General features: G+C 49.5%; 1 protein-coding gene across 3 annotated transcripts in view; it reads left to right on the top strand.

Moving 5' to 3' along the window:
• Positions 1 to 2,038: 2,038 nt before the first annotated feature.
• Positions 2,039 to 11,456, top strand: part of Otop1 (otopetrin 1) — a 29,023-nt gene continuing 19,605 nt past the window's right edge. Inside the window, exon 1 of one of the 3 annotated variants that reach the window (XR_015636608.1) lies at positions 2,039 to 2,592. Coding sequence is in view for 1 of the 3 variants with exons in the window: in NM_181433.1 (NP_852098.1) it covers positions 2,196 to 2,592 (397 nt within the window). In the remaining 2 variants the exon portion in view is untranslated. 3 annotated transcript variants of the gene reach the window in all.

The raw sequence follows: 11,456 nt of genomic DNA, 5'->3' as shown, positions 1-11,456 counted from the left end.
AGCAGAGATGAGTGGATCCCTGGGGCTCACCCCATACTCATCCTAGCCTATGTGACAAGTTGAGGCGGAATAGGCAGCAGGAACCGTGCTGGACGAGTGACACCTAAGGTTGTCATCTGGTCTCTACACATGTACACATGTATTTGCACCCCCCACCCTCCCACGTGACCGTGGTATTAGCTCAGAGCCCATTTTAGTGTTTACTACAAGGTCTTTTTAGAAAATGAAAGGACACAGAGAAGTAGCCCCATTTGGGTGAAGCTTCTTAGGCAGTTGGTAGCATTCCGTCTGTGTGGATTTCCTACTTTGATGCCTAGCCCAGCACCGTGCATGGAGGGGTCAGGAAGCTGTATGGAAGGTGCTCTCCATCATTCCAGAAGGAAAACAATCCCATGATACTGGGAAAGGCATCAGAAAAAGTGACAGGATACAGTTGCAGGGTTTCTTGAGATCCGTTCCCTTGGCAATCAAAGGTTCGTTGGGATCTGTAGAGTGACAGATTTGGCACTGACCAGGGTAACATTTGTGGGCTTTTGAAGTTGCAATCATTTATTTAGTTATTTATCGAGGGTGTGTGCATATCACTGTGGACCAATAGGAAGTCAGAGGAAAACCTGAAAGGAATTTGTCCTCTCCTTCCGCCAAGTGGGGGTTGGGCATCCAACTCAGGTGGTCAGGCTTGGTGTCGAGTGTCTTTACCTGGGGAGGCATCCCGCTGGTGTCATTTCAATCATTCTTTCCACACAAGGGAAGCCCCTGTCTGCACCGGCCTCCCGCTTTTCAGAGGATAGCTATTCTGGGCTTGGAGCTTGCTGCCTCCTCCTGAGACCCTCTCAACCTTCTTGGCAGGGGTCTTCCAGCGGTGCTTGTATCTCCAGGAAGGGCTGAGTTGCCTTAGGGTGGCAGCTGTCTGCTGTAGGATCTCATCTGATCATTGGCTGAGTCTTCAGGGCTAAGTGAGTGCAGAAAATATCTCAGTGTGGATTACCTAGATATAATTTGAATGAACAAATGTATTTAATGATGAAGTCAAGGCAAGTCTCCAGAGCTCCTTGGGCCCACGACGTCTTGCCCCGTTTCATCCCATCCCCCTTTAGCAGTCACCACCAACTGTTGCCGTGTCCGTGTGCAGGGTGTCCTGCTAATAAAAACCGTGGGTTTCCTTGTTAAAATATGAAGAACTTGAAATCGGCTACAGCAGAGCGTTAGAACCAAGGTGGAGCGGGCGTCTCGGCCTGTGCTCTGCCCCGCATTGCCCTCTCCGAACCCTAAGTCCCGATTGCTCCCCATTGCCCTCTCGCACCACACTGATGGGCTCCAGGCTCTTACTAGGTCATGGCCAACCATAGTAAGCTCTTTCGCAGAAATCCGCTGCGCTTCCTCTTGGCACCGGAGCGGAGCGCCTAGGGGACTGTCTCAGTACAAAGCTTTGGAATGGAAGCAATTGGACTCTCGAGACTACAGGGACCCTTTTCCCCTGCTCACCTCCCTCTGGGAGCATCTCCAGAAGAGGATACCGAGGGATGACTTCTTGTGTAGCGGTACCAGTCTCAGTTATCGTCGAGGCTCGCACTCAGGTTCCCACACAGGCACCCACAAGGGACAAACGGACCCCAAAGATGTCTATCCCTTGCTTCTTACCCTGAGCCACTCATAGGTCAAAAAGCACCAGTAGCCGCAGAAATTAGGACACACAAGTGAGAAAGACCCATGCATGCTTAGCCCCTGTGGGCCCACCCAAAAAGTCTTGGGGTCGGGGACACAACCTTGGCGCAGCCACGCCCTCAACAACCCTCTGATCTGGCTCCCACGACTCCATGTGTCCCCTGGTATCCCACCCCTTCCCGCCAGTCCCGGAGCCGACGGGCGGCACCTGTTTCAATACTGGGTTTCCTGGGAGCCGAGGTGGGGTAGGAGGGCTGGGCGCGGGGGTGGGGTGCGGGTGGCACAGGCAAAGCAGAGGTGCAGCAGGGCTCGAGGCTCAGCGGCAGGGGCAACTGGCTGCAGGGACCTGAGCTGGCATCAGGAGCTCGGGGAGGGAGGCCAGCGAACCTAACTGAGGGCCGGGAGTACAGGAGGAGAGCAGGATCTGAGGGCACTGGCGAGCCGGTTGGTGCCCAGAGGGCGTGGGGAAAGGACAGGAGCCAAGAGCAACGTGCGGGGCGGGAGCAGCCGCCTGGGGACCAGACTAGAAGATGCCTGGGGACCGGGGCGCACTATCTTCTCCCGCAGCATCATCAGGCTCCCCGAGTGCCGCGCCGTCGGGGATCGCCGCATGCCCTCCGCCCCCGTCTCCCCTAGCCCGGGCGTCTCCACAAGCTTCCGGTCCCCGACGCGGTGCCAGCGTCCCGCAGAAGCTGGCGGAGACTCTGAGCAGCCAGTATGGACTGAACGTGTTCGTGGCGGGGCTTCTTTTCCTGCTGGCCTGGGCGGTGCACGCGACGGGTGTGGGCAAGAGCGACCTGTTGTGCGTATTAACCGCACTCATGCTGCTGCAGCTGCTCTGGATGCTGTGGTACGTGGGTCGCAGCTACATGCAGCGCCGCCTCATCCGCCCCAAGGACACGCACGCGGGTGCGCGCTGGCTCCGCGGTGAGTGCAGCCGGGCTGTCCTCCACACCTCTCCTTGAGAACTTTAGCTCTATGCATCTCTTTTCTGCCCTTCTCTCGAGTTTCCCTTGTCTGCCTTAGGCTCCGCTGAAAGGTCTCTCTGCTTAAAGTTTTGTTATAACGTTTCAGGCCTGGGCTTGCAGGTCTCTCTCTCTCTCTCTCTCTCTCTCTCTCTCTCTCTCTCTCTCTCTCTCTCTCTCTCTCTCTCTCTCTTGGCGCTCAAGTCTTCTATGATCTGATCTCAGATAAACTCTTTCCTTTTGAGCCCTCATCCTGGGTTGTAGTTGTAGGCTGTCAATATTGAAAGCCCCGGGGTCTTTGCATATTCCTTTCCTCCTCTTGGAAATGCTATCCCATCCTTCCCCCTGTCCTGCTTTCCACGCCTGGGCTAAGGCTTCCCTGAGTCTAAAGTGTATGCTACTGCTCCATTCCATGTTTCCGCTCATACTCCCACCCTCGCTGTGGCCTGGACTCCAAGCAGCTGCTTCTTCACTCCATTGGGGGGAGCCTGTGATGCTCGGTTTTCGAGCCACACAGGCCTGGCTTGGAGGAGGTGCTGAGAGGAAGAGGAGAGTCCAGAGGGCATGGTCTTAAGGGACGTCCTCACCTCATGCTAGAGGGGCTGCCCATATTGAAAACAGACCCAAATGGGTCAAAGTGGGTCAGAGACACGAGGGCAAAGGGAGAGGGCTGCGATCCAGGGCAAAGGGAGCGGACGGGATCCAGGGCAAAGGTGCCTCCTCCCACTTCTCATCTTAGACTGTAATTTCCCTTAGAGGCTGCTTCCCAGTTTTTGCACACTTGACCTCAAGCATATTCCTTGGTTCTTTACGACCCCAGCTCCAGTCTGAGCCTCTGCAGAGGAGGATCTCAGGCTGGATTGGACCAGAGGGAGCCAGGAGACGAGGATTCAAAGGTGTGACCCCAGTGCCCTTGCATCAGAATTGCCCTTGCCATAAGAATCACTCTCTTGCCTTGAATAAAGACATTCAGAGATCGGTTTATGTTGCCTCCAAGAAAATTGTACACGACCACAAACTGCCTACATTTGCGGAAATGGAGGTGTGAGGGAGCTCGGGGTTTGTGGATTAAGAATGACGGCTGGGGGATCTACATCACATAGACAGGACTCATACTGTTATCCTAGGATGTTGACATTTTAACCCTTTCCCAAGAAGAAGCATCCTTCTGACTCATCCCCTCTCTTCTCCATCTCTTTCCCCTTCAACTCTTCTTCAGCCTCTCCCCCTCCTGACTTCTGCCTCTACTCTCCCCTCACTTCCTGTCTCTCTCCGTTACCAACTTTTTCTCCTTTCTTGCTTCTTCCTGTAGCTCCCTTTCCTCTTTCCCCCACTTCTGTCACTTCTTTTACCCTTCCTTCCATTCTTCCCTACCCTTCTCTCTGACTGACCCTGTTATTGCCCAAGGTTGGGAAGCAGGGAGCGAGCACAGACCAAGGTTTTCCCCGTAGACGCACTCCATGCTTTTCAGGCAGCCTGTGGGGATGAAGTAGACTAGGCAGGCAGAGACCAACATAGAGTAAACTGCAAACCCTCAAGAAATGGTACCCAGGAGGAGGATGAGCAGGAGGGCTCGTCGTGTCTAGATGCTCAGAGAGTCCTGGGGAGGCTGGGACCTCAAAGAATGTTGAGTGGCTGGCCTAGAAATCTGTAAAGGCCAGGGTAGGGTCCTGGGGTGAGGAACGGTATCACAGAGAATGGGGGAGTTGGCATGGGTTCTCTGGGATTTCAGGTGACACCTGGGAGTCGAGCATGCTGTAGGATGTGTGGACCCTTTGGAAGTTGCCCCATAGTGATGTACTCACTCCAGGGAGACCCATGTGCTGTGTAAAGCTGTTGGCCTGGAAGATGTGGCTTGTACTCCTCACTTCTCCTTCAGCTTTCTGAGTTCCAGCTCTCATGAGTTAGATAAGGATCACAGCTACCTCATGGGGAGGAGCAGGAAGATGTCCACGCACTGGCCCTTCCTGCAGAAAGTTGACTTCATGTGGAAGCAAAAAGACGGTAACCATTACCAAGGTGCCAAGAGGAAGTACCTTGGCCCCAGCAGGTACTGAGGTTTCCTTTGGACTCTTAGCTGGATAGACTGGTTTGTGGCAGAGTCTCAGTCCTGGATGTTATGGGGGGTGGGTAGGGCAGTGTCCTGAGGCTGATGTTTAGGGATGGAGACCCTCCCGCCCTGAGGTTTTCTATGGGAAGTTGTGGGGCTTGGTTTGATTTCCAAGGTACCTCTTTGAGCAGGAAATATTACATTCTACTTCCTGTGAGGGATGAATTATTTTATTTGTAATAAAAAATACTGATCCACTTAAATAATAGGTAGCAATGTTACACTATGAATCTAACTCCATCTTTAATAGTTTAGAGAGGAGTTTCTCTGGAAGGGATGACTGTAGCCTGTCTTTTCTGTTTCTCTCTCTCTCTCTCTCTCTCTCTCTCTCTCTCTCTCTCTCTCTCTCTGTCCCGCCATTACTCAGCCTCCCCTGCCCCCCTCCGTGTGTGTGTGTGTGTGTGTGTGTGTGTGTGTGTGTGTGAATCTGGAGGGAACCTGTGCCTGCCTCCTGTGCAGATGGTAAGCAGCCTTCTTACCAGTTAATCACCAATCCTGATTTTCTTCATTGCTAGCCTGCTCAGAATGGGATGCGGCTGGGAGGCTTTTTGTTGTTGTTGTTTCCCTTTGATTTTTGTCTGTCTCAAGATCAAAAGTCCTTTGATCACAAATTCTGGAAACACCGATGGTTACAAGCATACTTATTGAGTGTGCCAGACTCATCTCAGCCCATCAGAGAGCTGTTTCATGAATAGGGGATCACCCCTGAGTTTATTCTACAATTCAGATTTTCAGTTTTTGTTTTTCAATGAGACACATCTAAACTTGAGATTTTCCAGAGCTCTGTCCAGTGTGCTACCACAGGCCATCCATGGAGATGGGCTACATGGGGACTGAGGTTTGTAGTGCTTCTAAAGGACTGGGAGAAAGCAGACAGATGTGAGCTGGTCTAGGAGTGGCCTTAGGACAAGCTGCAAAGGCAAAGGTCTTAGGACAAGCTGCAAAGGCAAATGCGAAGGTCCATGCTTGGAAGATAGCTATCCACAGTGACACACTGAAGGGGTGTGTGTGTGTGTGTGTGTGTGTGTGTGTGTGTGTGTGTGTGTGTGTGTTGGTGTCATCAGGCAGGTTGGCTATGAATAGAGGAGGAGGGGAAGGAGAAGAGAATGGGGCAGAGGGGAAGAACCAATGGAGGGAGAGAGAGAGGCTGTTAGGTCAGAGGACAGGTTGTCCCTGCCATCTGTCCTGGCTGACTTTGGGGGAGGCACAGCAATCATGAGACCTCACCTGGAGCTCCACTTTGCTTCTCAGGATGGAGGTTCATCTCAATCCACAGCCTCGCTTTCCTGCAGGCAGCGCTTCTCCAGGTGCTTTTGTTTGCTTGGGCTTCTATCCTTGTCACTGGCATAGCGAGCCCATACCACTGCCTGAGGTGGTTTCTCAGCTCTCATTTGAAGCAAAGAGAATCAGTGCTGCTGCTGCTGCTGCTTTCTTCTACTTTTTAAATTTATAATGTAATCATCCCAAATCCTCCTTCCCTTTCCTCCCTCCAAGCCCTCTCATCTATCCCTCCTTGCTTTCTTTCAAATTCATGGTCTCCTTTTCATTGTTGGCTTTCAATGTGTGCGACCAGCGCCACCACCACTGAGGAGTACTTTGCCTTACCTTTCCTGACCATCGTTGTGATAACGTACCCCAGCAGAGCAACTTAAGGAGGAAAGGGTTTATTTCGCTCAGAATCTCACAAACTGAGATTACAGTCTCTCTTGTCAGGAATGTTGTGAAGTCTTGAACTTCGAAGGACTAGCTGGTCACATCCACGTTCAAGAGCAGACAGCAAACCTGCTGGGTAAGAAGCAGGAAGACAATGAAGGTGGCAGACAATGATGGATGGAAGCATGGCTCCTGGGCAGAGTATAGAGCTTCACTTTTCTGCCTCAGTTTCCTCACCTGTAAAATGGGAGTTATGTTATTGTCCATTATATCAAGCTATCATGAGAGTCAGGGACTTTGTGCATATAAACTGCTTAGAAGAGCTTCTAAGAGAGAGGTGAGTACGTTATTACTGAGAAACAAACGAGTCAGGAGTACAATGCACAAGGTGGGGGCAGATGAGGAGTCTGGAAAGGATTGGGTGCTTAGAGATTGATCCCCAGAGGCCACTTTGTGGAACTCAACAAGGTGACCACCAGACTGCCCACCCTTCTGTCTCCTAGACCCAACATCCTTTCCTGCCCCTGGGACCACTGTCCTTCACATACCTATGAGACCCCAGTCCTACTTCCTTTCCAAGATGCTAAACTGCATCTAGGTTATGGGATGGAGGAAAGTGAATGCATGCTAATCCCTATCATTCATGGGACCCATCACAGGTTACTAAGAAAGAGGACAATTGAGATAGTGCACCCAGCTAAGGTTGGGAGATGGGCACGTGATCCCGAGATGCTTCCAGAAGCATGGCTAGGTCTTGCTAGCTCCATCCTTCATCCATCTCCTTTTCCCTCCCCTCCCCTTCCCTCACCTCATCTTCCTCCCCCTACCCTTCCCTGCCTTCTCCTCCCCAATCTTTCTCTTTTCTCTTCTACTCTCCTCCTTTCCCTTTTCTTTTGAAAAGGCAGGCCCCTCATGTGCATCCCAGGCTGGCCTTGACTCTCCTATGTACTGAGGGTGACTTTGGACTCCTGATGCCCCTGTCTCCACCTTCCCCATGATTGCAGGCATCTTCTCCCACATCTGGCTTATGCAGTGCTAGGGATTAGCATGCATTCACATTCTTCCATCCCATAACCTAGTTACAGTTTAGCATCCGCTGGAAAGGAAGTAGGACTGAAGGGGTCTCATAGGTATGTGAAGGACGGTGGTCCCAGGGGCAGGAAAGGATGTTGAGTCTAGGAGACAGAAGGGTGGGCAGTCCTTGGTAGGAAATGCGATAGGCCTTCATCAGTCAGCTTCAGAGGCTCTCTGGCCTTTTAACAAGCGAGTGTCATCGAGAAACCTTTCCTGCCTGCCACCTTTAGGCTACAGCTCTTGTCTACTGTTCTCTTGACATCTGCCCTCCGTCTGTCCTGCACCCATCCTGCAGGAGATTGCATTAGCCAGTTACTGTTTGTCAGGCTGAACAGACTGAGTTCCTGAAGGTGCAGGTGCTTCCTGAATTTGCTCTCCATGGCGTCCTGAGATCCAGCATCAGACTTAATGTGTAGAGAGGGCCAGATGGTGTCTGAAGAATCATTGAATCAGTGGAGGCTCTGTGTGATGGGCGGTTAATAGGTGGGTGGATGAATGGCTGGTGGGTGGGTGAGTGTATATGTGTTTAAGGTGGATGGTTGATGAATGGGGCAATGTATGAGTCTGGTGAATGTATGTATAGGTGAATGGGTAGATGGATGGGTGGTGTGTGTGTGTGTGTGTGTGTGTGTGTGTGTGTGTGTGAATGGATGGGCTGATGTATGGGGAAATGTTTGAGCAGATGTATGGGTGAGTGTCTTAGTCCATGTTCTATTGCTGTGAAGAGACACCTTGACTACAGCAACTTTTATAAAGGAAGACATTTAATCGTCTTATATTTCAGAGGTTTGGTCGATCATCATGGTGGGAAACATGGCGGCACATAAGCAGATGTGTTAGAGAGGCAGCTAAGAGCTCTACATCTGGATCAGCAGGCAGCAGGAAGTGAGAGTGACAGTGGGCCTGGCTTAGGCATTTGAAGCCCCAAAGCCCACTCCCTGGGACACACTTCTTCCAACAAGGCCACCTCCACTTCAACAAGGCTACACTTCCTAAAAGTGCCACTCCCTGGTGACCAAGCATTCAAATATATGAGCCTATGGGGGCCATTCCTATTCAAACCACGACGGTGAGTGAGTGACTAGATGGATGGATGGATCATGACAGAAACTCCAGGGAAGAGGGTGAAGAACTCTGGGAGGCATACTGCACTTCAAGATACAGACGTGCCTTCAAACCTAAGTAATAGCCACTGTGACAGATGACACACTGTGGGAGATTCTGAGCTTCCCAGCACACATGTCCAGGTGGAGGCCAGATGATGGCTGATCATGATATGCTGGGAGTATCTCTCCAGGGAGTAGAGATGTAGACTAACTGGGACTGTCCACCTGTTCAATATTCTAGACTCCTAAAGGGGTCTGTGGTGCCAGCAGCAGAAAGGTGGTTGGGCTTGGATTATTGTCAAGTAATATAGCTAGTTGATTATCTTTTTGTTTTTATTTTTTTTTACAGTGTGTGTGTGTATGTGTGCCCGAGTGCACGTAACATAGCGTGCATGTGGCAGTCAGAGGACAACTTGCCGATGTTGGCTTTTTCCTTCTATTATATGGGTTCTGGCAATTTCCTTCTATTGTATGGATTTTCAGACTTCACACTTTTATCTGCTGGGCCATCCAGTCCACCCCAGGGTGCTTGACATTCAACTTGATTCCAACTCATAGAGTTTTCTTCTTCAGTGGAATGAGGAGAGGGTATCGATGGTAACAACCTATCTATAGAACTTTCTGGGTCTTCAGGGGAATTCTATGGAATGACTCCCTGAGTCTTCTCAGCATCCCAAGGCATTGTGGGAAACATTATAATAATTATCCCCATATTATAGATTGGGGAAGTGAGGCACAGAGGTTACATAAACACACAAGGTCTCAATCAATACACGGCAGAAAACAGGACCTGAAAGTAGGCAGCCCCTCCTCCAATTTACTGTCTCTTAGGGCATGATTGACACTTTTCAATGTTCTACAGACAGAAAAATTATATGCTCTGTTTTCAGGTGAGGTAGAGTTTTACACAGAGAGAAAATTGTGTGATTTTGATTCTTATGTGACCTCACATATTCTGCCTATATGCTCTGAAACACACGCGTGCGCGCGCGCACACACACACACACACACACACACACACACACACACACACTTCATCTATGGTTCTGAAAATTTCTGCTTTATTTTTAATTAGTAGTAGTTACACATAAAAGCAAATTGTTATTGTAATTGTTTGAGGCAGGGTCTTACTCTACAGCCTTAGCTGGCCTGAAGCTCAATATGTGGATGAGGCTGGTCTTGAACTCATGGAGATTCACTTGCCTCTCTCTGCCTTTCAAGTGCTAGGATTAAAGATGTGTCCCACCACCGCCTGGCTAAACATTCTATTATTAAACTGTACACCCTGTTACATTTTCCTCATTTATTATGTCTTACTGTTTGTAATGTGAAGGATTCTTTGTTCTAAATTCTGTATGTTCTGATAGTGACATTCCCTTCCCACTCTCTGTGTCGCCTGCTTCCCCTCTTACACCCACCCCTAACCTCTCACTAACCACTTAGTCATAGAGAGAGCACATCCCCCATTTCAATTTTAATTCCGTCTTTCTGACCTTGCTTCCTAGTAAATGAGACAATCTGGACCATTCTCAGATGCGTTGTGGTTTTTATATCTCACTATTGCTTCTCCACTTAATTATGATTATAATTATCTGTTTTACATTCTATCCTCATGCTTGCCTTTTAAATTATGATTTTCTTAAAATATCTACCCCTTGATAATTTCACACATGTATACAGTGTATTTCAAATTAGATCACTGCCCAATCCCTATATCAGCTCATCTCTGATCGCCCCAAGTTTGCTTCTTCTTCTTGAGCATTTGGGGTTTTCTTGTTTTTTCGCCCCACAGATGGCTATGTCATTTTCTCTTGCCTTGTAGCCAAGGGCACGTAACTCTCTTTCTATTTGGAGGAAAATAGTAAATGCCTGTTTCAGCAAGTCAGCCTGCTTCATGCTTTACAGCTCCGTGCCTCCTGCCTCTCTGGACTGTCCAGATTCAAATGCTTCTCTTTCTTCCCCTCTTGCCTCTGCTTTCCTTAACTTTCCTTTCTTTACTTTTTAAATCACCAGACTTTCAAAAACTTCCTCCTCTTCCTCCTCCTCCTTCTCCTCTTGCTCCTCTTCTTCTTCCTCCTCCTCCTCCCCATCTGGCCCTTCTCACTCTAAGTTTTAGGTTTTGTGGAGACAGCTCCTGCTGCAAACCACTTGTACCCTAGGGAGCTTCTCTCCAGACTTCTGAGCTCAGCTGCTCAGCTAGTAAATTCTCTGTCACCTTGCCTGCTCTCCCATCTATCAACCCATCCATCTGTCTGTCAGTCCATCCATCAACCTGTTCATCTCTCCTTCTTGTCCAGTGCACCTTCCAAGCTTTTCCACAATGTACTTCCCTCCCCTTTCTCACATCTTGAAGACTGTCCTCCTAGAGCTGGGATTAAAGCATGTGCCACCACATGCCTGACTTCCTTGTGTATCTTTGTTTCTTCATCAACCTCTTTCTTTATCCTTGAATAGGTGCCTTAGTGGGTTTTGTGTTGCTGTAACAAAATACCCAGGGCTGGGTACTTTCTAATGTAAACAGGTTTATTTGAGTCATGGTTGTGATGTTTGGTCCATTTAAACAGCCAGGGCTGGGTTCCTATCCAGGGTCCTCTTACTGTGTCACAGCAGTGTAGAAGAGCAAAAGTGGACCAGTGGCATGTGGGAAAGACTCCTTCAAACAACCTGTTCTCATGAGAATAAACTGGGCCTTTGAGAGAACCATATTAATCTTTCCTAAAGACCATTTCCAATGATCTAAATGTCTTCCACTAAGTCCCTTTAAGAACATGTTGGTTCCTTGAGAACTTCATACAGTGTGTTTTGTTTGTATTCACAGGTCAAAACCCTTCCCTTTCCATCCAACTTTGCTTGCCCCCCCCCCATCAAGGCCAATTTATGCTG

The sequence above is a fragment of the Rattus norvegicus genome, chromosome 14 (assembly GCF_021556685.1).
Source record: "Rattus norvegicus strain SHRSP/BbbUtx chromosome 14, alternate assembly SHRSP_T2T, whole genome shotgun sequence".
NCBI classification, from domain to species: domain Eukaryota; kingdom Metazoa; phylum Chordata; class Mammalia; order Rodentia; family Muridae; genus Rattus; species Rattus norvegicus.
Note: the sequence above shows the minus strand (reverse complement) of the source record. Positions and strands in the feature narration are given on the sequence as shown.